The 25,990-nt window shown below is 44.3% G+C and overlaps 2 protein-coding genes across 2 annotated transcripts in view; one reads left to right on the forward strand and one right to left on the reverse strand.

The window, feature by feature from the left end:
• Positions 1–649: 649 nt before the first annotated feature.
• EIF4EBP2 (eukaryotic translation initiation factor 4E binding protein 2) lies at positions 650–25,183 on the reverse strand. Its single transcript, XM_066622140.1, has 3 exons — positions 24,809–25,183; positions 14,467–14,643; positions 650–11,426 (listed from the first exon to the last, which is right to left on the reverse strand). The coding sequence occupies exons 1-3, from the start codon at positions 24,951–24,953 to the stop codon at positions 11,395–11,397; spliced, it is 354 nt and encodes a 117-aa protein (XP_066478237.1). The 5' UTR covers positions 24,954–25,183; the 3' UTR covers positions 650–11,394.
• LRRC20 (leucine rich repeat containing 20) overlaps positions 24,791–25,990 on the forward strand; it is a 137,619-nt gene continuing 136,419 nt past the window's right edge. The window contains exon 1 of the mRNA XM_066622139.1: positions 24,791–24,862. The gene's annotated coding sequence lies outside the window, so the exon portion shown is untranslated. The remainder of the gene's footprint in view (positions 24,863–25,990) is intronic.

Below are 25,990 nucleotides of genomic sequence, written 5' to 3' on the forward strand. Positions count from 1 at the left end.
CTGTTGCTCTCATTTATGCAGTCAGAGGTACACATACAAATCACAACTAGTGAAACTCAATCCTCAAAAGTTGGTTCTGAGACAAGTGGATGTACTTTCATGGGTTCCTGTCAGCCATGAACATTCTAATGCAGTGTTTCTCAACCAGTGGTACAGGTACCACCAGTAGTACCTGAGGTGGTGTCTGGTGGTTCTTGAGGACCCCTGGTCACCTGTCATCAAGACCAGGAACATGACACAACAAACAGCGGTAGGCGACTTGGCTCAGTGGACAGAGCTCCAAAACATCCTTTTCCACTCGAAAAAGCCCTCCTGCCCACCTTCAGCCTCTTACTGGCGTTTGTCATGTTGCATATGGCCTCCTAACTCAGAAGTAACTGGTGATGATATCACCAGTAACTTCCAGTGGCTCTTTGAAAAGGTGGACCATGTGAAGTAATATAGCGGAGTACAAACCTTGACAGACACTGTTCTAATGGCAGCTTTTAAACTGCACGACTACTTCCACATCCTCCGTTATAGTAAAAACATTTTGGGGGGTGACAGGACTGCTGAGGGATCTATGCGTGACTGCAAATGAAGTATCTTCTACTGATGTTTTCAACTCCTACATTTAGTTACTTCCACAAGGACAACACCACTCAAAGGCTTAATATAATCAAGGTCTTTATTGATCTCACTGTAACAGCAACCATTGGTGAGAGTGTTTTCCCAACACCTGTTTCAGTAAAAACCAGAATTGTACAGAAGCAGCCCAAGGAGTGTTCAGACCACATCTGTTTAAAACCAGGATTACATTTAAACAAAACTAAAAAAAAAGTATGGAGGGTGAGGAAGGGAGCGAAGGAGCAGTAAATGGGATGGGGCAGTCATAAGTACAGTTCTTAAAATGTGTCGAGGACATTCAGTAATCTTATCAGCAGCAGCCTCTGCACTTCTCCCAAGGAGGCCACGGAAGTCCCCAAAGGTAAGCTGCCCGCAATGTTATAAATAGTTCTTCTCCTGTCTAAGGGGAAGAAAGGCACACTGGATCACCATCTTGCAGTGAAGCAGATTGACATGAGAGGGAGAATGGGAGGAGGAGCTAGGGAAGTCTTGTTGTGTTCCTGATGTGAACAGGGACCAATGTGCTGAAGAGCTTCCCCTCACATCTTGTTTGATTCTCTCATACACACACACAGCATTTTTATATCATGTTCCTGCTGCATTTGTCTCATGAAATTCCTTTTTAGATAAATTATCTGCAGTTGTTGTAAAGCTGGTTTTGTGAAATGTATCGCCTGCTAAACGAGATACTCCATATAATCAGCCCTAAGTAAAATTTCTCCTGACATTAAAAGAATCAAATAGTTTTTTTCCCTAAGAGTAAAATATATCTATATTTATATATATATTTGTGTGTGCATATAAACATCCACCCACATACATATACATCTTTTTGCATTCACCCTCTCTCCACACTAGAGATTTTTCATTCCACAGTTATCCAAGTTTGCAGATGACTCTCAAAAACAAATCTTTCATCCTACCACACTCTCTGTGCAGCATAAAGTAAGGATGAGGGAGGCAAAAAAGGGCAAGCAGCTTATCATCACGAAGAATTTGCATAAAAGGAGGATCCGTTTTCTGTATAATCTGTTTTATGAAATGTCATTCCTTAGTTCAGTCCACAGAATGAAACACCAACTTGTTAACAGAGGCATAAAATAAGGTTAAAGGAGAGGCAGAAGCACCCCTCAAAATGCCTGGACACTTCCTGCTTGCCACTATGGAGGAAAGGATCTGTTCACCCAGCTCACTGGGAGAAAAAAAGAAGAGAGATAAAACTCATGGTTACATCAGTCTTAGTGGAACAGATTTAGAAAGAGAAAATTAACACAAATGAAACAAAGAAGTGAACGCCTCTGCATTTTTGATGCCAACAATCCCAGCAACAAAACTAAACTGGAATGTGTTTTAACACTATCCTGAGACCCAAGGAGAAATACTGAATGTAAGCGAGACTGCCAAGTGGAAAAGTGACAATATACTGAAATATTAAGGACAGTACCATTAACGGTTGAGAGGCACCAGAAGTTTACAGAGAAATACTAGAGCTAAGATGGCAGTGGATAAGCAGGCAACTCCAGATTGAATCAGAATGTTACTCCCCGATCTAAAGAGACCCAGGAGATGGGAAATCTTGCCCATCCTGGACCTTTTTACCAGCAACACCAGGTAAGCAGGTCTAAAGGTGGGAGCCCAGGCTGATTCACAATGGCAAAACTCACAAGCACTTACAGCCCACATATATCACCAAATTCAAAAGGTTGTCATTGAACCCCCTGCACTGGTAGGACTATAGTTTTTCATTTGGCCCCAGAAATAATTTCATTGGTGGAAAGACCTTCACTGATGCTTTGGGCAAGTTATCTTTGGTGACCATATGTAGAACTTCACCACAAATTTGGCAATCTACATATGGTTTCTGTTCTCTCCAAAGCTAACAAACATGGTACTCCAGCATGAGAGGGGACATATTTCAAAGCCAATGTGCACAATTAGTATGTGGTGTTAGTTCAATATATTACAGTGTTACAAAGAGAAGTCATCACGGTAATAATTAGCTGTGGTAAGCATTTTAATATTAATTAATTCGATTCCTCTTACCACAGTTAGTGTATTTTTAAGTCCCAGAAGAGAAAAAATTTGGTTATGTATAGGAGTCTTTGAAGATAAAAAAAACTAGTTATCACAATTTACCCAGTGATAAAAATAAAATAGAAGTGAAACTACATTTTCCTGATACCGCTCAGGAGTCTGCAGCAACCCTGATTAAAAACAAAAAAACCCACTAAGAAGCAGCTTGCATTCCCAGTCATTCTATGCTTCCCAAGATATGTCCACCCCAAACTCCTCATCCTAAAAAGACAATTCCAATGAAGAGTTTTTATAGTCTAAATACCATTTTTCAATTCAATTAAGAGTCAACAACTGTGCTCATTGAAAAATCAGGATCTGACAAAGCTACTAGGCCAGAATCACAACCTAAACAGGCATTGTATGATGGCATTCAAGTGATGAAACCTAAACAAACTCTTTGTTTCCTTAAATCAGGGGTGTCCAAACATTTTGGCAGGAGGGCCACATCATCTCTCTGATGGTGTTGGGAGGCCGGGAAATAAGAATTAATTTACCATTTAAAATTTGAATAAATTTACATAAACGAATATATTAGAGATGGAACTTATATGAATGAAGGTCTTGCAGTAGCTCAAGGTCTATAAAAGGCCTTGCACAAAGCAAGGCCAGCCTTTCCTTTGCTGCCACTGCTGCATCATGGACATGAAACAGCAAGTTGTGGTGGGAGCCCTTGTCCCACAGCTCAGGTGAGAAGTTGAACAGTTGTCCTCTTGCTGACAGCAGTTGCGTCGGGCCAGTACGGGCTCCAACAAGTCTCTGGAGGGCCAGAGGCTGGGGGCTCCCAGAGGGCCTGATTGACCGCCCCTCAGGGGCACGTGGCCCCCGGGCCAAGGTCTGGGCACCCTTGCTTTAAATAACAGAGCTAAGGAAAGGTGATGGAACAGATAAGGCATAGTAGAAGCTTGGCTTTCTTGGCACATTTTCTTTTTGGTGGCAAGCAAGACAGAATGTGAAAGTTTTGCAGCCAAACAAGAACTAGAGAGAACGCATGCCAGCCCCCACCACAGTTCTCAGCAGCCTTAGGGTTCTGCATTGCAACTACCACATCAGAAGCATCGATTTTTAGGTGTTTTCAGCATCAGAGACATACATGACTGAAATGCACATATGCAGATATTACTGACAACATGCTGCAAGACAACATGCCACGGTTCCATGTTACCATGATTCCCCTTGCAGTGGCATGTTTTCATCAGCATGCTGACCCAGAGGCATTTTAAATGTGTTTTTTTTTAATGTAGTAACCTCAGGTCTGACGTTACCCTTAACTTTTTCTAGTATTTGCCATGTAGGCCCAGCACTGTTGACACCAAACAGTTACAGGCCATAGTTTGAGACTAAACAGTTTGTTTAGGTGGAAAAGTAGGCAGCTGGATTCACATGGTAACAAACATAAAAGGTACCCACACCTCACTACACAGGTTAAACCCACGATGACGAGGACAGTCTTCCTTCTTTCCTGAGTAGCATCATGATTGCCTATGGTCCAAGTACAGACCTAAATACAGTTTTACCTGGTAGACCTGCCAACGTTAAAGGTGAGATAAGACGTCGGCCTACTAGGAAAGGGAAAAAAAGTCTGCAAGTTGCAAGAGAGTCCATATTTAACATTATTCCTTTCTTTGGATTTCATAAGCAGTGTATACTGTTCTACTGAAGCAGGCCGTCCTTAACATGCAGTGTAATCAAAGCATGTTTACACAGAAGTAAGTCCACTGACATCAATGGAGTTTACTCCCTAATAAATTTACTTTGAATTGCCACTTCAGATGATGATTTCCCTTTTTCTGCCCCTTTTCTGCAGAATAAAAAGTTTAATTAATTGCAGCTCTACTAATCTAAACTGATCACTTCCAATCTCAGGTATTGGTCTGAACCGACATTTGCAGCATCAGCCATCAAAAGTTGCTTTTTAAAAGCAAGAACACACACAATCACAACCAAAAGAGCAAACCACCAATTGACAGGCTCCTCTTTGTGAGAAAGATGTGATATAAGGCCTTCCCAGTGATAAAAGGTGCTACAGTTTAAGCAGCACTGAAAAATGGAAGGTAACATATTTCTAAAAAGGCCTTTCTAGGCATTCAGCTGTCTGGGATAAATCCTTCAAGTATAGTCACAACAACATAAGAGCCAGCAAGACCCGCAGCAAACATTTTAAATAGCTGCCAGAGATTTAATCTCGCTCTTTACTGCATTTCCAGACAACAAGATTGCATTGTAAGGAAGCGCAACTTTCCACAAAAGATTTATAATCAGTTCCATTAGCCAAAACTGCAGAAAAGATACCAGGGCTTTGGGTTATAATTGGGTTCCACACCAGTGAAGATTTCCATAAATCCAAATTCAATATATTAAAAGGGCGTCGTGGTGTATTATGCTTTTATTAAAGTGCAAAACGAACAATCATGAGAAAAAACAACAGCAGCCAAGGGCACACTGTGGCTACAAAAATGTGCAGTTACTGGGGAGTAAGCAGCAATGAATGCAGTGGAAATTACTTCCAAGTAAACATGTATAGAATTGGGGCATAAGGCAGCTTTCTAGACCATGCAGATTTCCTAGAACCACTGCTATCTCTACAGTAGTCACATTCACAACTTAACAAGCAAACCTCAGATTCCTGTCTGTTTTCTTTCACGAAAAAGAACCACCATAGTACTTAAGCCTTCTCAAGACAACATGAAACCACTGTGGGTGCAATCCTAACCAACTTTCCAGCACTGGCATAGCTGGGCCAGTGGGGCATGTGCCGCATCCTGCAGTTGGAGGGCAGTCACGGAGGCCCCCTCAAGGTAAGGCAATATTTGTTCCCTTACCTCAGTGCTGGAAGGTTGGTTAGGATTGTGCCCTAAGTCAAAGGAAATGGCTGTAAAGATCAGCAGGCAACTAGGCAAGATCTGTAATTTGAGTGTGAATTTTCCAAGGCAAAAAGCATTTATTACGTCTGGGTCCAGGCACAGCCTATAGAAAAGCTGAAGTATGAATCAATGCTTAAGGGAAAGGACCGATTAAAACAGGCAAAACACCTTAGAGCAGACCATGCGACAGTGGCACTATGTGTGGAGGCCTCACTTCCCCATTTTATTTGCTTAAACTAAAAAGATTTTTGTGCTGGGCAGAGCCAGGGACAGAAGAAGATGATAGCTTGGATGTTTATTTTCAGCAGGCTGTGCTAATACAGCTCAGTCCCTGACACGTAGGGACATTTTCTTCAAAAAGGACTGTGAGACAGGTCCACACCCAGAGTGAGGATCATGTTGCCCGAACAGTATGAACTATTTTCCAAAACAAGATTTTTTGTTTGTTAAGCAAGGTTCTTTTTTATGTGTTATCCAGCCCTTAAGATGCTCACAAGAGTTAGTCCACCAAACATGCCTATTTGCGACCTAAAAGACCCAGCTTCTGTAAAAGGTTCTCGCTGGTCACCTTAGACACAGCTCTTGTCATAAGCAGACAGGGGAGCTGCTATTTACAAACTAGGCTTACACGCTTGGCTGAACAGCTGAAAGGAGTGTCCCACGTAAGCAAGAGAGACTGATGTTTCCTAAAAGTGATCCAGCAGAATTAAGAAGGTGACCATGCCTTGCTTTGCCTGCATGCTGGGGGAGGGAAATAGCTCCTCTGTTCCACCAACTGTAACCAAAAGCAGCACAAGGATATCCTTTTCAGCAGTATTTGATTTCGGGAAGCTGCTAAAATGTGAATTTTAGGGGTTTTTCCCCCAACATGTCGCCTCACTCTTTCTGGAATCTAACAAGTGTGTTCCAAGGTCCACAAACTATTAATCCCTGGCAATAGTGGAACTAAATAATGTGAAGCAACTAATTGAAAATGTTATCCTGCAGCATTTGTGACACCACCTGAGAATTCACAAATTAAGACACAATCAAACAGGTTACCAACAGTTTTCATTGCCTAACCTGATTGCAAATAGTAAATAAATATTCTGAATGGCAATACATATATTAGTTTATATCTTAAAATCAGGAATATTAACAGGATAGGACCCATTCTAGAAATCTTTGTTCATATGTAGCTACTGACATTTTAAAATGGCAGGCCATTATTCTTCTGATTGTTCAATCAACACAACTTGATGGGAAACACTTTGACCTTGGATAGTGCATTCCTTCTTCCCTCCCTATTCCCGCCAACTGCTAGCTATGCAGATTCCACTGATCGGTCAGTGAGCCACACTTAGAAGCACAGCAATGCAACTGAATGAAATGATGCAACAGGCTAGAACTGTTTCTACACTGACATCAAAAGGACTCAACTAGTCATCCAAACCAGACAACCAGACATGCTGCTGTGTAGAAAATGTAGTATGCATTTGGCCTCCAAATTTCACCCCTTTGCTGTGCCTCTGTTGCTCAAGTACAGATACGTAACTGGCAGCCTAGAGGGCTACAATCCAGCCTCAGAGACTTTCCAAATGTCTCTCAGGGTAGCTCTCTCAACAGCAAGGACACACCTTCCAGCTACGTATTCCAGCCACTTTCTGCTTCATGAAGCCCAGACCCAGGAAAAGAGTTTTTAAAACTGCTTGATCCTGAGTGTAAACAGCAGAGGTCCTCCCCTACAGGCAACCTCAGTAGTTCACTGGTGAAGCCCAGAAACAGGCTAAAATGGACTGAGTAGCTAAAATGCATAAAGGAACAAGCCTGATAAGAGAGTCTCTATTGCTATTCAAACTGGGAAGGAAAAGAGTTAAAGAGCAACTTGCCTCAGTCTCAGCTTTATGTAGGAGCAAAAGCAGGGCCAATGTTGCTGGCTCTTTGCTCAATTAAATATGCTGCGCTATTATTTGTATATCATTTCCCTAGGACCTTGATCACACATTGGAAGAAGGTAGCCTGTGTTTTCATGGCCATGAGCAAACAATGTGGCTGGGTTTAAAGAAAACAGATTTATTGGCTTATTCATGGCACTCATTCCTATTTTATCACAGTGCCTTACAAATATCAACACATTTATCCTCACAACGACCCTGTGAGGTGGGAATCTATAGTCCCCATTTTACAGACTGGGGGACTGAGGCACAGAGAGATAAAGCAACTCACCCAGAGGCATGCAGGACGCCTGCGGAAGAGCAAGAAACAGATCTGTCAAACAATTGCAGGCAAGCGCTTTAACTATTAGAATAGCCTCTCTCTCTCTCTTGCATTTATAGAGGTCTACAGCTGCCTTTGCAAGCAGCAGATAAACTGATTGCACCATATCAAAAAACTTGGGGCATTTCAGAGGTGCAGTTTCTGTTGGAATTGCTAAAGATCTTAATAGCTAAATGCCACCCCCCCACCCCCCGGGGGGAGAAGGACAAATAACTAAAGTTACTCCTTTTGTCCAAAATTAAATAACTGTTTACAATAGTATGAGGAAAAACTGGCTGTTAGCAACATCTGAAGTACTACCCTTCTCTTCCTCTTCCTGCACCTAACCAAAATTGGTTTAGTTCATGGACAAATCTGAATTACACTACTGTCAGCACTGCAGAGCAAAGCTGTACCCGTTCTGCTTCATCAACAGAATAGACGGTGAGGTTCCAGAAACAACTGCTGGTGATTGTGTGAGAGAGGCAGGATGGAAATCCAACTCTGTTCTGACTCTATGCTGAACTTGCAGTGCACTTCAGAACTATCCTCACCCAAAAAATCAGGAAGTTTACAGTGCACCTAAATAGCATTTCCCCTCTGCTAATCACAGCTTAGTCACTTCTTTATCAATGCTTTAGAGGCAGTGTTGCTTTTCCCAGAAACACTGCAAACAGAGCCGATTCCTGAGAGATCAACAGTTACAAAGTAAATTTGCTCCTGTATTATTCACATTTTAGAGTAGGCAAAACAAACAAACAAAAAGATATATTCCTGTGTTTTTGTCCCCCACCTCCAAAACTACCATATATGGCGAGAGAAAGCAAAATTATTTTACCAGACTAGACATAAGCAGAAAATTATATTTGCCAAATTATGAAGAGATCTAAAAGTCCCAAGGGGCACAGACATAGTATGAGTTCACATGAGTTGAACTGAAGTGCTCCCCGCCATCTGACGGACCAACACCAGATGGACTTACCACATTCTAGCTAATATCCTGGGACCAAATCATAATTTACAAGCACAGTGTGTGGTTGCCAGTTCCCGTCACTGAGTCCCATGCTTTCTAGTTACTTTTGGACAGCAGAGTCACCAGCCACATCAGTACTGCATCCCCTTTCAAGGACCAACAGTATTAATACAAGAACTTCCAACATAATCTGTTTGTTCAGTGTTACTCTATTTTTCAGATACTGCCAGTATGGAATAAGAACTGGCTATAGGAAAGTGATCACTGCCAAAATGTTATCCAGCCCACTACTGGGAGACTGCCTAGACTAGAGGCAAGGATCAACTAACTAGTAAGTGAAGAAGCAGAGCTCTCTCACCTGGTCAAATTAACAAAGATTTCTTTGAACTCATACAACCCAATTTGCTCTGTACATGAAGGAAAAAGCTGCTTGCTTTCCATATGATGCAGCATGTGTCACAGCAAGCACCACTTCAGAATAAACATTCCTTTCTTTGTGAGAAAGAAAGGGGAAAGCATTTTCTAAGATGCTACCTACCACTTTGTTGTTTTTGCAAGTATCTGTACTATTGGCAGACTTTAAAAAAAAAATCTGCTGCTTGATTTATCAGGGGCACATTTTAAAGTAGATTATAAGGCTTTCAATTGATTAATCAATTTAAAATAGACTAAACATGCAGCCCTAGGGAGAAGCAGTTCCATTTCAATTAACAGGTGGCACAGCTATTACTACATGAACTCATCAAGTGGCTGAATTCAGACATCCCCCCCCCCACCACCAGCAACTGGTATTATCACAAGTTTGCCTGGCTGCCCAAGAATTCACATCCTGAGTGGCCTTTCTCTACAACAGCCTTTTAGATCCCAAGCAAGCAGCAATCAGTAGAAGGAAAGTTCATCCATTCCAACCAATCAGCATGTGTGTGTGTCACCAACAGGACAGAAAAGGGGAACAAATTGAAATGAATGGATTAAGTGAGGCCATCAGCGACTAAGGGCACTTTCCTGCATGCTGAAATCAACCCCAATGGCTCTTCTTGATCATTTAGTAAATCTGAATTCTGAAAACTTATAGCAAGCTGGTGACCAAAGGGTACATGGGTAGGTTTGCTTCAGAAGAGACTGCAATATGTGAGAGTTGTCTGCTAGTGACTGATTGCCACCACACTACAATCTCCTGAAGTCACACATCAAGAAATCAGCCCTGCACAGCCCAATAGCCCAGAAACTAAAGCCTGGTCTACATATGCAACAGAATGACTGCGGTAGAATGGATTGTACCACTTCAGACTGAGGGAACCACCGCCATTAATGATTCCATACATAAAAACACTTCTTACAAGTAGAAACTAGCACTGTTGGGGGAAAAGCTGGTTTGAACTTCTCTCTCTGATGTGCTATATTTGTACTTGAGAGTGTGATGGTGGTGGTTGTTTTTAACATGGAGGAACATTCAAAAATGGCATCTCCTACCAGAAGTGGTCCATTCTACCACATAATTCTGTGGCATGCCACAAGCCTACACAGGACTTTTCCCCAAGAGCATAAGACTCTTGCTAAGCCCATCCTAGTCAAGCATAGCCAGGTCATTTCAATTAATTATTTTGGCACAATAGTAGACTTGCAAAGAATCCTGCAGACATTAACAGTAGCAAAACTGAAGACAGATCAAGGACAAACAGTGTAGAGGACCATCAAGCATGATACTCTCTAATTACATCAGCACAAAACATGATTCCCCTTTAATACTGATGGATTAAAACTAGGAAATTGAAGAGACAAGCTTTTGGAAATGGGAGATTCTAGGAGACACTCCATGAGACAAACACGGAAATATGTATGATGAAATGATGGCTCTTTCCAAGGCTGGAATCCTATGTACACTTACTAGGGAGCAAGTATCACTGAAATAAGATGGACTTACTTCTGAGTAATCATGCATAGGATGAAACTACAAATGTAGTAAACCTGTTCCAAAGGAAACACATTAGAAATGATTAATTGGAAGGGCAAAAGAAATCACAGCAATGCTCTTCCAGAAGACAGAACCCCACCATGTTCCCATTTTCAAGGATATGTTATCTCATAGGGAAGAGTTAAGAACAAAGATCAGAATGCAAGTGAGTGCTTCCTGCATAGCAGTAAAAGACCATAACATCTGGCTAATAAATTGTAATAAAGCAATTAAGAGAGAACAATGGCAGTGTCATGTCCCTTCAAGCATATATCACCCTTCCATGGCCCTTTTGTGGTAATAAATATCCAATTGCTGATGGTAGCATGTTCTCACATGTGCACGACTGGATAAGTTGTCTTTAAAGTGCGAGAAGCCAAGGCGTGTTCCTTAGCTCTGTAAATTTATCATGGGTTTCAATTCAGTCACAAAACATAGAGATGAGGGGTTTAAAAAAGAAAAAAAAGCAGGAGTGAGGGGGAAGGAGAAACACATGACATGGCTGAAGGGAGTCAAGGAGACAGGGAAATAGTCCTCTTATCCTTTGGCACTTCAAAAGTTGAAGTGGGAATTTTCATGGAAAACAGCTGTTGCTTCTTCCATCCTTCGGTTATTGATCCTGTTGGCCAAATCAGATGTGCACAGGTTATCAGGAGTTGCTCTCTCTCCATGGTTACCCTCAAGGAAGATCAGATGTCCATCTCAAACTGAGCATCATCACCTGGTTAGAAGACAAGTACCCACAAAAATTAAAATAGAGCCCTCAAACGGGGGGGGGGGGGGAAGGAAATGGGACACAGCATTAAGTATACAGTTTTTAAACACTGTCAGATGCAAAGTAAAACTTTCCCCTTATGTGTAAATCTCGTCTGGAAAATGAGGCAGACCTGACCTCTCCTTCTAGCAGACTGGTAGAAAAAATTCACTGTAAGCTGTAAACTAGCACTAGTAAGGAAAAGTTCTTGGCTAGAACTCCCCCCCCCCCCCAATACGCTGAGATTTTAAAATGTAAAGGGCGCTTTTGATATGGGCAGATTTTCCTGTTGCAACCAGAATTAGAATATTTCACAACTGCCTCAAGACTGTAACACCTCAATCATACTACATGAACGGATCAGGTAGTGACCAAATCACCTAGGCCACTGATTCTCAAACTTTTTAAAAGCCCTAAGGCTGTTGCCTGATTTATAAATGCCAATGGGTGTGGCTACAATGGTGACTGAACAGCAGTGCCCCCCCCCCAAGCAGCAGCTTGTTTAACTTTTGATGCACATAGCCGAATCTGCCCTGTCAGTTTCGTGAACCATCAAAAACTGGGTCACAACCCACTGGTGGATCCTTGACCCACAGTTTGAGAACCACTGACCTAGGCATATCGCAAACCATGAGACTGCAGTTTTCACTCATTACACTCCCCACTATTACAGACACCATTTTTTTGACCTGCATTTCTGGAAAAAAGAACCTTATTAACAGAATCCTTGCTTAGCTCAGAAAAATTAGTTTCACCATCCAAAATCCATTTGAAGCCATATGAAAATTAAGTTAGTTTCAGTTGAAGTGATTTATTGGAGACCATTATTTTAATGGTCCATATCTAGGTTTCACACATTGTGGTGCTTAGACTTAAGCCTACAAGACCTTAACCACCAGATAAAATGACAGTCTCATGTCAGTAAAAGTTAGGCTATCAGCAGTCCCACATCTATACTATAGCCCCTATTACATACAGAATGCTATTTACTAAAGTATTTCATATACATTGTTCTATATGTAGAATGGAAGCCATAGCTCAGTGGCAGTGCATATGCTCTGCACACTGAAGGTTCCAGGTTCAATGCAGCAAAGGTGTGAGGCAGCTTTAAATATTCATGCATGTCTTGACGGCTTCTAGAGTAAACTTAACCATCAGCATTTACCTTGTCAACATCTAATGGCACAGTCTCCACGTGACTCTCTTTAGGGGCAGCAACATCATGTATGAGAATACAGTTCATTAAGATATTAGGTAAGACCTAATTTACTCCACTGAGTTTGCTGCCCCATTCCCATGTAGCCTAGAGATGGATTTACAACAAAGCATCCTAATGGATAGTTTTACATTCAGTTATCGTAATGGGTAGTTCATGCTCCAGTTAGTCTAGACAAGCAAACTATATGGTAAAAACCATATGGTGACCTAGAATGGTACTCTGAATGGCAACTGTAGTATAAAAAACACAACTGTACTAAAACAGTTGTGCAGATTGAGCTGAACAAATAGTTGTGAATTTAATTGGAGAATTACTGGACCCATGAACAACACTACAGCACCTTGAAAACAATTGAGAATCCTATAAGTAATTCACCGACAGTTATTATGATACAGCTGGGAGCAGTTTTTTGCTTCTCAGCCCACTAATGTTTTATGAAGCCCAAGGGTAATAATTCACTGTATCAGCAACCCACATGGTATGAGTGTAGCAGTTCACTGTCCTCCATGTGCAGGGGTGCTGTTAAAAAATCTAATTCCATAACCTCTAAAACAAATATCATATGCTGCATGGGGCTGGTAAAACAATTTTGAAGTAAACTTTTTGAAACTGTTTGGCTTACAGAAATGCAGCCTTGTTGCTATCACGAGGCTATCACAGTGCAAGATCAGGCCAAAGAGAGATGCATTATAAACCATGCTGCTAAATAAGGGTAGTTCAAACCTAACCTGTGCTGGAACAGGTACGCCAAGAGGCCTGCGCTGTATTCTGCACAGGCTAGGAGGCGGCTGAAACACAACTCAGAGCAAGGGGATATTTTTCCCGTTACCCTATGTGGTGCACCAGCCACCCCACGGGGCTACTCGGATCAGCACCAGTGAAATCACTAGCACAAATCCAAGCAGACCGCTGTAACATCTTGGGATCCGGCCTAAGGTGCCAAGGTTGGTCCCCCCTCCCAGGCCCATCCTGTCCCCCCACCCAAAAACACCCCTGTCCTGTCCTCCTGTCCCCCTCTCCCACCCCCCTCAATGCTAGCCACCTGTGGCCAGCACAACCTCACCCTCTCTGCTGGTGGATACGGGTCTAGCTAGCTCAGAAGTCGTCATGAACATGCTTTAAGGCACATTTGTGACACTCATAGGCTGGCACAGGGGACTTCCACTGGCACAACAGAAGGTCAGAATTGCGCTGTCAGACTTGCCAGTAACTAAAGTGAGACTATTTCTATTCTCCCCATTCTGACTATCAGCCGTCATCTGCTTCATCTCCCAACTACCCTTCCCTTCTCCGGCCCTACCACTCTCCTAACTCAGGTCTATCTCTGAGTCCTCTCTTGTCTAGGGTTAGCTGTGCAGCAGATGCACAGGGAAAGAGAAACACTGTAAGACCACCTTGGCACTATCTCAACTGTTGTCCCAAGTCTGTAAGACTTCAAAGAATCAAGAATAATCCTACAATGCTCCTCACTATGGTCACAAAAGGCAGAGAAACCTTTTGCCCAAGGACAGGCAGGCTTACTAATGTATGAAATAAAGAACCAGAGACACAGCAGTCCTTGCCCTGAAGCTCCCTTTCAGACTCTGGCAACAATCAGTACTGATAGCAGCAGAAAAAGATTGCTGTGGGACGATGGACTAGCATGCTACTTATTTGCTCAAATTAATGGTTACTTGTCCCATGCAAGCAGACAAATGACAAACTGCAACTTTTGATGTAACTAGACTGTGAATGATCATGGGAAAAATGCACTAGAAATCTGTGATATTATCATGCGAGCTCTCTTACCCATTGTTGGTTTTCCATCATGATTGTTCAAATTGTTTACTTCCACTTTGGAATCCTCAGTCACAGTACCAGGGCTAGTAACTCCTGGGATATTTGGAAGGTGGCAAGGAGGGGTCTGAGCCATGGGAGAATTGCGGCGATCTAACAGAAACTTGCGGTCATAGATGATTCGGGTACCTAAGAAAAAGAAACAAAAATAATTGGCATAACAGAATTCCGCCCCCCCAATCCAAGTACTGTAATACCTTATGCTACTAAGGGCCCAATCCTGAACTCTCCCAGTGCTGGCACTGAGCCCTAGCACCAGCGCTGGGTCCGTGCCAGTCAGGTGCTGGGCACAGCACCAGGAGGAGGACACACCACTGTCAGGGATGGCGTGCGGTGGTGTGGTCTCTGTGGGGCAGGGGGAGGGTAGAATGAAGGTGGAATGGGAGAGAAACCAGCGGAGCTCTGTTCCACTGTATCCTGAACTCCATGTTGGACTAAAAAGCCTGACACTGAGTCTCTCAAGTCTGTGCCAGCTAAATAGCTGAAATGGCCTGCTTGTGAGTGCCCTGATGGCACCCAAGGGTCCACCACTGGAAAAAGGACACTAGGCTAAATCGGCCCTTGATCTGATCTAGCAGTGCTATCTTCCAATCTGAAATTTTGAATACAAGGAGACACAGAGAAATCAAACTGGACTCTACACATGAAGAATTTTACACGAATAATTATCAGTGCCAGGAAGTAAACACCATTTCACCCTCAAAATGCCCAAATGTAACATTTGGTGATAATCAAACTCACTTTAATCCACGGCAAAAGCAGTTCTTCTACATTTGAACTGAAATACTACAGTTTTACTATTGAGGAAACAGCTGTTATCTTGTCTAGTTTTAATCAAATCAAGGTCAGATATTTGGACCCTAAGGAACAAAGATAGATGTTATTTTGGTGAATTCCATCTCTATGTGAAGGATAACAAATTTGAAAGAGGGAGATAAAGAGCTGCAAGGCCAGACAATTCAGAAATAAGGCTCTGAGTGTGTGTTGCTGTCAAGGTAAAAAAAAAAAATAAAATAAAGCACAGGAAAAATCTCTTTCTTCAATATCTCTGCTTATTTAAGACAATTACCTCATGATCACCTGAATTCTTTTAAATTCCATCATCATTTTGCTCAAATCTTTGCTATGGCTCATACTTTTGAAACCAACACACCTCCGCCTCCATTTTCCTTCTGCACCTAGGAAGTCAAATTGCCTGAATGTAAAAATGTTCCAAATAACCAAGTCATGGCTGTTCCAGGGACCTTAAAGCCAGGGGAATCTTGGATCTGACATGGCTAAGTAACTGCTTCTCTGAGTGTCCCATTACACTCCTAGAAGGTCAGATGAGAGGGACTACCTATAAGATAGCATATGTGCACCAAGGCACAGCAGCTAGGGTACATTCTTAGGACACGTAAATAATGTAGCAGTTGCACAACAGGCTTGTAAACAGCAACTCACTTGGTCACAACTCACAAGGGACTAGGCAAGGAAGCTTTTGTGAACTGCCCAGAGAATACTGCTTTATTTCAGGGCACGAATGTGCCATAAATAACTCAAGATAGATATGCAATAGGCATGCAGAGTAGTAACATTTTTCAGAGTCACTTCTATGGAATTATTTACATGCCTAGAATGATATGCACACAATTCTTACAACCTCAAGGTTTGAAGAGGAAAAAATGATGGAAGTGTTAGGTTTTAGTGGAAAAGCTTAAGCAGCTAGAAAGGAGGCAGGCAAATCTTCCAAGTAATCTCATGGTGCCATCTATTCAAGTGGCACTGGCCCCATGCACCCACATACCTACTCCCGTCTCCTTTCATTTCTATGGTTTCACATTTCCATTGTCTAGTCCACGGGTTCGCCACCAGTGGCATGTCAGGTGGTGTTGGGTGGTACATGCAGCAACCACTGCACAGCAGTGAGACCATGATGGGAGCTTCCAACAGCAGTAGAAGGCTCAGCCTGGAAGGCAGCGCTCTAGCACAGTTTTCGAGTATGAGAAAAGGCCTACCTGTGTGCCCTGAGCCTCTTACTGACCTTAGAAGCTCCCATCACAGTCTCTGAACCCGGAAGTAACTGGCACTGATGTCATGCCAGTTACTTCTGGTGGTACCTCAGAGGAGAGCTAAGCAGCAAGTGGTATATCGGGGGAGCAGCACTGAGAAATGCGGGTCTAGTCCTTATCCTAAACCCAGTCTGCAAGAGATCTGAATCTAAAATTCTAGTTCTACAAAAGAGAAGGCTGATCAAGATAAAGAATGATAATTTAGTTTATGGAATTTACATAACTTATTCCAACTGCTGGACTTGAGCTCAGAAACTTTTTTCAAAATGTAACATATATCTGATCTAAAAAAATTCTGATCTATTTCTGATCTTAAAAAATTCTGAAAAACACTCTGAAAATAAAACACCAAAACAAAAGAAAGAAATGGGAAGTACAAGCAGCAGCTGTAGACTCAAGCACTGCTATCTATGGGCAGAAGAGAGTCATAATTTTTGTCTTGGTAACTTCCAAGAAGTCTGTTTATTTTGATGTTGAAAGAAGATTTTCCCCTCCAGTTGCCAGCTGATCCAGCATTGGGTTGCTGCACCGTAAACACACTTCATCTGAAAAGAGTCCCGCTGAGTTCTGCAACAGTACCGTCCAAATAAGTGCTCACCGAATTGCAGCCTAAGATTGCCATGCAGCTATCCCTATTTCATATCCTCAGTGGGGGTGGAGGTATAGAACTTGTCCAAACAGTTCACTGGCAAGAAAAGAAAGGGCTATAAAGTGCTCTGGATTTCTGCTATGCTTACTACTGACAGGAACACGCTGAACACGCTTGGGATGACACTATGAACAAGAGCACAGGAGCCAGTTTCATACTCATTTATTGTTTAACTTCATTAAAACAAAGATATGAGGGGTAAGTAAGCATTACAGTCACTGGTTCGCAACTGAACGGTAAAAGCTGAAGGGCTGAACTGCAGCCAATGTGCTGAACATCACCACACACTTCACATCTAGTACTGACTTGGAATATTTCATCACTTTCAGTTGCTGAAAAAGAGTGACAGATTATTAAATTCTCCGTAAAATCAAACCGTACCAAGCTACAAACCTTTCATTCAGGAGTGGCAGTCTTATTAAATGGAGGCTGCCATAATGTTTTATGGAGATCATATTTTTGAATTGAAACAAAACAACAAATAAAGCATAAGGACCAGTTTCCCACCACTGCAGTCCAAGATAAACAGCTGTACTGGGGGATGGACGTACAAAGTCATGAAGCACGGGCACCATACCATCAGCAGCTAATTCAGAAATCTGCATGAAATGCTGAATTTTTCTAGTCCAATCAGTCAGTTCACTTATACTGCCATCCCAAACTATGTGCCAGAAACACAGCATATTGGCCAACATTATGCAATTCTGTTGTGTTCATTGTTCGTGTCAAATGTCTCACCCATGGGCGGCTACTTGGCAACATAACGCTTTGCATCCTGTACCAAAAACAAAAAAAAAGGTCTTCATGCTTGAACAACAGAACAAACATCAAACTTCACACTCGGGGTAAAGTGCGGTCAACAATAAGGGGGAAAATCTTTCTGATCTCTCATTCTACCCTTCCAACCTTATTTTAAAATGCACCCCTAGCAGTTTCTTTCCGTGGTCAAGTAGCCTCAAAATTCTGAACCCTTGATCTTGACAGCCTCAGGGAATGCAATACTGAGAATCAAAGATGCCTTTGCATCCTGCCTGATGTTTTGTAATATTAGTCCTAAGGCAATGATGAGCCTATGGAATACTTGTTCCACTAAACTGGAAGGCAAAGTGGTCAGGGCCATGCTACAGTTGCCAAGAAACACTGAACAAGGGCCCTTGTGCCAGCTTACTGTCCACAGGACACTCAAACTAGTGGCAAAAGAAACTACTAATAGAAGGAATTTCCATTGCCTCCCCAGAACAACAGCAGCAAACATTGATTTTTATTTTATTTTGACCCACTTGAAGTACTGTGGGTGATGGTCTGAAACAGCAGACGCTTTTTATTTTAGTTTCAAAAGTTTCAACCAGTACGGTTCCCAGGATGCCTGCCAAGATAATGCTCTTCAAGGCAAGATTCACCAGAAGTGTTAATACTTGAATGCTCATGTCTTTTTGCTCTTGGCATTGGTATGATTTTTTTTCTGTTGACCTGGGCAAAGTTACAGGGTCCATGGCAGGTAGGAAGGCACACTCAGTGCTTTCAAAAGAAACAAAACAAAAACAGAATGAGCATGGAACTTGCCTCCTAACAAAACAGAAGGAACTCTGTCTAACTTGAGGAAGCAGTCCAAATGATACTAATTTCTGTGTTTTTTCACCTTCCCCCAGTTCCCCTTGGCTGCTAGCTCTTCCAAGCTGCAGGCCAATACTTTGTCCTTCCAGGTTCCTTCCCTTTAAATATCTACAGCTACACTGACAGTGTATGTTGTAGTTTGGGGGGGGGGATATTTTAATGCTTTGTCCTTTTAATCTTTGGCAAATCTAATGCTTTGTCCTTTTAATCTTATATACTCCTTGGATGAGATGCATAGTGAAATGCAGAGAACTATCAACCTCCTAGGTTCCTGAGAGCTTTAAATGCATGTAAATAAAACCTTAGAACTATAAATGCCTTCACCAGTGGAGGATATTTTGCTGAAGTGTAGATATAAATGCCTACACAGTATTTTGAAAATTTTTTCGGAGGCACTGAATGTGCATCCCATTTAACTTATCTACGTATCTCCCCTCTCCCTTTTGCGAGCTTCAAGCATGGAATATGAAGCTGTCAAACACACAGTCAGTTCATCTAGCTCAGTATCATCTTATAATGGCAACAGCTCTCCAGAATTCCAGACTAGATTTTTCCCACTCCAACCTGAAGATGCCAGAGATTGCACTAAGGACCTTTCACATACAAAACGAGTGCTCTATCACTGAGTTACAGGTCCTTGAGTTTGGGATTCTGAAACACTATACACACCATGGGTATATATTTTCTGTTATCTGTATCTTTTGAAAAGGGGTAAAGTTCTAAAAACTTTCTTGCAGTCTAATTTTGCAAGCATTTTACTAAGAAAAGAGTCCCACTGGGTTTAGTGGAACTTCCTCCTAGATGTGCACAGGCTTGCTGCCTAAAGGCATACTTATTTAGGAGTAAGACCTACTTAACCCACTGGGACTTGCTTCTCAGTAAACTAGTAACAGAACCAACCAGTTACTGCTTTTCTTTTCTTTCTTTTTTAAAAGACAAGGAAAAGGTATTCACGTGGCACAATTTTGTTTTTTCCATACTGCCCACTATGAATTCCTGTATTTCAATCACCTTTTCTTACTATTTTTTATGTACTGCTTCCTCTTAATGATGCAACTGTAGTACTGTAATTCCTAATGCAACGTCACCTGGTTTAGATAAACTGCTGCACAAGCTATCAAAGCTGCTAATGCAACAAAAGAGTGCAGTACTGCCTACATGGAATTACAGGTCAAACCTCTTAATTCGTGGGTGTTTCGTTCCCCAAACTCCTGCTGATAAAAAAATTCGCGTTAAGTCAAACCGGAAATGACATTTTTCCAGCCCTGACAGAAACCTGCTGTAAAATGTGTGTGTGTGTGTGTGTGTGTGTGTGTGTGTGTGTGTGTGTGTGTGTGTGTGTGTGTGAGAGAGAGAGAGAGAGAGAGAGAGAGAGCGCTTCCCTTACCTCGCGCATCAAGCTGGCGGGCAGTCTCCAGCTCAGAAAGCTATTTCCAAATTGTTTAGCTCCCCCCTTCCAATGTGGAAACTGCCCCACGGAAAGAGCTGCCGCACCTCATGGTTCCTGCTGGTGTCTCTCTCTCACACTCTCTCTCTCTCTCACACACACACACACACACACACACACACAGAGCGCTCTGTGTCTCTCATGGGTCTCCCCACAAGCAGCCTCCCCTGGAGGCAGAGTTTAAAGAAACATCCTGGGGCACTTCTGCAAGCGACTGGCTGAGACCTCCAGTCTTCTCGCCTACCTGCTTCGGGGCTTGCTCCTGTCCCTTAGGGGACCCTGGGGCTTTAGGAAAGCACAGTCTCGTGTGTGTTTGTGTGTGTGTGTGTGTGTGTGTGTGTGTGTGTGTGTGTGTGTGTGTGTGTGTGTGTGAGAGAGAGAGAGAGAGAGAGAGAGAGACCGACCGACCAGCAGGAACCACGAGGTGCGGCAGTTTCCACAATGGAGGGGGGCAGCTAAATGATTTGGAAATAGTTTCGTGATCATAAACCAGAAGTGGGTCGCAATTGTTATCTGCACTGTCTCCGCACGTTGGGGAGCCCTGCAGAGGCTGGTGTGGGGCTCCATGCACCCCTGGGAGCCTGCTGCAGGCTCTCGTAAGACTAAGCAAGCCCCTGCACCCCTCGACAGCAATTCGATTTTGGTGATCATGTCGCTGCCTACCCCTCTCTCCACCCCTTAAGGGGGCAGAGGAGAGGACTTGCAGGCTGGGGATTGTGACACCCCAGTTTGAGAACCATTGCCCTACTGTATTACCCACATATTCCTTTAACAGTTTCATTACGAGCTGGAGTCTAACTTACTCTCAGCACAGCACTTTTTCACATACACTTTGTCTTTCCCACAACCATTTGAAATCAACACAAGCACAGTCAGTTACCCCTGTGAAGGACATGCTGCCTCCAAGAACAACAGCACCAGGGCTGCAGATTGCAATGCTGCCTCTGGCACTCAGAGGAGCTGAGAAAGACAAACACTACTGCAGCACTCCGAAGTTCCACCAGACCTTGGCTTAGATGAAAAGATGTGCTTGGGCATGCCCAGTGGAATGACTGCTTTTTGGCAATAGATCCCCCTGCCATATCACAAATTGCTTTTCAAACTTTCCTTCAGAAAGATAAGCCAACACAGACAAAATAATCTTAAAAAAATTATGGAAACAATTCAGAGAAAATCAAGTACAGTACTTAAAGTTATACCCGCTTAAAAACAGGAATGGTGCCAGCACATGCTAGCCTCTCCTGTTGTGATCCACAGGATTTCTACAAGCTCATTTTGGAGGAATCTTCCCCCCCGCCCCCACCACACACAGTGCATTTGGGCAAAAGCAGTAAATGTCATCTTTCCGTGGTATACTTGCCAAGGCAAGAAACAAACATAGCAAGTTATATTTGGGCAGAAACAGTCAAGAGACCCTTCAGCCTAGCTCCTAATGTGACCATGGCATAGGAACTATGTTACCTTATGAAGGTTTTGCAAATATAGCTCTAAAAATGTAGTTTCAATAGAACTGTAACAGAACATCACTTATGAGATGACTCATAGTGCTAGGTTACAGCTTTCTTGAACCACAGCAAGTTCTGTGCGAAACATTAACATTCTTAAAGTTACACAAACATTTAAAGTTTAATTGGTCATCTGACACATCCTATGCTAAAACCTCCCCTCATTACTCTCATTAGTCAGTACTCTTCACACGGTTCAGATATATAGAATAGCAAGTAATAATACTACTTAATATTTATACTGTTAGTGCTTTAGATTTGCCTTCACATATTATCGCTATGTCCTTATAAAACCCAATAAGACAGTGGTTCTTTTTGGGTCACAGAACCCTCCAAGGAAAGCGATGGAACTCCTCCCCAGAAAAAAATGTGCACAAACACATACAAACAAAATTTTTCTGGTGCCTGATTCATGGGTGCCTTGAAGCCCATCCAGGGATTTCCTTGTGGTCTTGTGCTCTATGGACCACAGGTTATGAACCCCCTGCTGTAAGATATGTATTATTATCCCCATATTGCAACTGGGAAGCTGACACTAAGAGAAAGTGTCACTAAGAGAAAGTGGCTTACCTAAGGCCACCTAGTGAAAAATTCATGGCAGAAGCCACACTTGAACTCAGGAAGTTCTGACTTGCAGCTTGGTCTCTTAGCCACTACCCCACATCAGCTCCTGCACCAAAAACAAATGCACTAAAAAAACCTGTAAGAGGCATACCACTAAAATTTCTCCCCTACAAGTAAAGAGAAATGCAATGCACAGAAAGCAATTAGTTTATTAAGGAAATCAATAATAATAAAAAAAAATTTACAACTCATCAAGACTTTTTATTGGCTTACACATAACCCAATTCAATGTTGCGAACAGCTGGGTTTTAGCTGTGTGCAAAAGCAAAGCGACAAAGGTAAAATAAAGTAGCTATTCTGTGATATATTAACAAATCTAAAAGTGTGCCAAAGTTCAGCAGGAAAATGACAACAAAAGGCTGCAATTCTACATATAACTGCACACCCCAATCAAAGTGACATCTGTGAATAACAAGAATGGCAGCCAAAGTCAGGCATGGATAAATCATGCAGAAAACAACAATATGGAACTGGGTAATAGTACACAATCACCATTTAAAAGGCAGCAAAGGCTCTTGTGACACCTTAAAGACTTATTATGGCATCAGCTTTATCAGATGCAGGGCTCTAGCCCATTATAGCTTATGCCACAATGATTCTTGTCTCTAAGATGCCTCAAGACTTGGGTTTTCTTGCATCAGACTCACATAAGATATCCCTCTGGGATTACTATTATGATTCAGTGTTTCAAGCACAGGTAGAGTAAAAAGGTCAACAAATGGGTAACTTCTTTTAGCATTTAGAAATTAAACTTCAGGTTGAGTCCTAGTATTTGGGTGACTTAGAAAACATGGAGAAGCAGCAGGTTTCTAACTATGGGCATTGTTTTGGTGTTGTCCGATGAGGAGCAAGGGATCAGAACATGGTCTGCTTCCACATTTTTTAGCAATGAGTTCTGGGCTGCGAACCAGGCTGCTGTTTCTATAACACTGAAATGTGGAAAATGCAATGCCTGCCCAAACATTTAACCGAAAACAAGAGTCTGTTCCATAACTCCAAAACAGCCCTCACTTCCCGCTTCCAGGGCTAATACTTAGCTCGGGAATCTCATGTTTATGTCCGCTGCTCTGGCTCACTGAGCATGCAGGGCATGGAAAACACCATGCAATGTAACATCTAAACGACCCGGTGGAGGAAATAAAGGTTTTATTATAGGGCCGTGCCTGGCCTGGCCTGGGATATCAGTTGTGCCTTCAAAATACACAAGCAAGAGGACTGTGGAGACTCTTGGCCTGGCCCTTTTTATTAATAAACTCCTGGAGAGCAGCAGTAGGCTAAGAGGGAGGGCTGAATTTCCAAGAAGAGGCCTAAAAAGAGAGGCTTCTGCATAGCTCAGCTGGTAAACAACTTGGACTGCACAATCCATAGCTGCCTGAAGGCTGCAGGGGGAGAGCTTGGGGGTCTGCTGGGGGTTGTGCAGCTCCCTCCAGCTCCCCACCTGGGAGGGTGGCCGAGTTCTCAGTGGAGTTCATGTTCAGAGCCCCCCCAATGCTGCTGCAGCTGTGGGCCCACTTCCTGCAGCCTGCTGCTGCTCCTCCCCTCCTATTGTACCACAGTCACCACCTTCTTCTCCAGGCTGCTGGGCCTTGTTTACAAATAACTCTCTGCCTGCCCGCCTGCCCCACAAGCCAGGGGAGGCCCAGACCCTCCAGCCCCCTTTCCTCTCAAGAAACAAGCAGCACTGCAAAGACAGGGGGGGAACCTGCCTTCCACTCCCCCCCCTTCCAAGGCTCCCTTTAACTGTGGGCCAAGCCTCTTCCATGCCAATCCACGCGCTGCACCACCTTGTTCCCCTTTTAGGCTCCAGGGAGGGGGAAGAAAGAGTCTTCCCACACAGCCCGCCGCCATAAGGTGAAGACACCCAGGACACACACCACGTTTTGCGCAGGAACCACGCATGCCTTTTGCTAGCCAAAACCAAAGCAAAGACCTCATGGAGGCTGCGATCCCGAGCCTATGCATGCCTACTCAGAAGTAAGCCCCATTATAGTCAATGGGGCTTACCCCCAGGAAAGTGTGGAGAGGATTGCAGCCTCAAGCCTAAGCTTATGCATGTCTGCTCAGAAGTAAGACCCATTAGTCAAATAGGGCTTACTTCCAGGAAAGTGTGGCTAGGATGGCAGCCCTCGAGGCTCCCTCAGACTTCCTCCCGAGCAAACTTGCACAGGCTGGGGACGGACGAAGGGGACTCCCGAGGGCGCACGCGGTGCTGGCCTGGAGCTGACGGGCACCATGGCCCAAAGGCACTGCCTCAGGGCTGGCAATGGCACTGCCCAGCCTGGGAGGCGCGCGCGCCTAACAGCCTTGGAGAGCCAGGGCCAGCACGAGACCAGGACGCGTCGCCTGCCAAAGGGAGAGCGCGCGCTGCAGGCCCGGGCAGGGCGCGCCCCTCGCTTGCACTCACCTCCGGGCGTGGTGGAGAAGAGGGTCCCCCCAGGCGTGGTACAGTAGTCATGAGGTAGCTGCGAGGAGTCGCTGATGGGCACCGTCCTGGTGGGGATGGCGCGGCTCTGGCTGTGCTGGTGGTGGCCGCCGCCGGAGGAGGACATCTCCCTGATCTATTGTCCCGCGGTGGTGGGTGGGAGGAAGGGAGGAGGAGGAAGGCAAGCAAGCCAGAAAGAAAAGAAAGGCGGGGGTGGCAGGGGCGCCGGAGGAGGAGGAGGTGGTGGGGGCGGCGGCGCTCGGCTTCCTTCGGGGGCGGGGGCCGCCTCTCTGCCTCCGGCTGCGGGACACTTTTCTCTCCGACCTCCGCCTCCACCGCCACCTTCTCCCTCGGCCTCCGCCAGCAGCAGGAAACGAGGGGGCCGAGAGGGGAGGCGGAGACAGGCGGCGAAGGAGGAGCAGAGTGAGGGGGCGGGCGGGCAGGCAAGCAGCCCCGCAGGGCCACCCTCGCCCGTGCTGCTGCTGCTGCTGCTGCAGGACGAGGGCGCACGAGCGGAGCTGCACCGGCGACGAGCGCAGTGGGCTTTCCTCCTGCGGAGGCGCCTGGCCGTGGCTAGGGCGGCGCGAGAGGTCACTGCCCAGCCGCCTCGGTCTGCGAGAAGAGGAGCGCATTCTGTGCCACGCCGGCCCTGTGCGCTCGGAACTCGGTGCAAGAGGCGGCGCAAGCGCCCCGTGGCGCCTTCGCTTGACCCTTGATCGCGCTTCGGGTCGGCGCTGCTGCTGTCACTCGCACTCGGGGCTCAGCCCATCTCGCACGGGCGGGTGGGTCCTGAGCCAGTGCTGGACCTGACCGACCCTCCAACGCCTGCAAACGGAGCACCAGTCCAGTGCAGCCATGTTCAGCCTTTCTCACTTCATGGCACACCGACAAGGTGCTAAAACACGCAAGGCAGCACACCATCGGTTTTGGCATCACTGACAAGGCACACTGCACTGCTGGTGGGGGGCTCACATCCCCCACTGATACATGGCCCTTCCTCAAACTCCCGTGGCAAGCCTGCGGACCCTTTGCGGCACACCAGTGTGCCATGGCACACTGGTTGAAAATAGCTGCCAATGATTTTCAATCTTTTTCATCTCGTGGCACACTGACGAGGCACTAGAATTGTCAAGGAACACCATCAGGTTTTTGACAATCAACAAG

Source organism: Tiliqua scincoides, chromosome 3 (genome assembly GCF_035046505.1).
Source record: "Tiliqua scincoides isolate rTilSci1 chromosome 3, rTilSci1.hap2, whole genome shotgun sequence".
Taxonomy (NCBI): Eukaryota; Metazoa; Chordata; class Lepidosauria; order Squamata; family Scincidae; genus Tiliqua; species Tiliqua scincoides.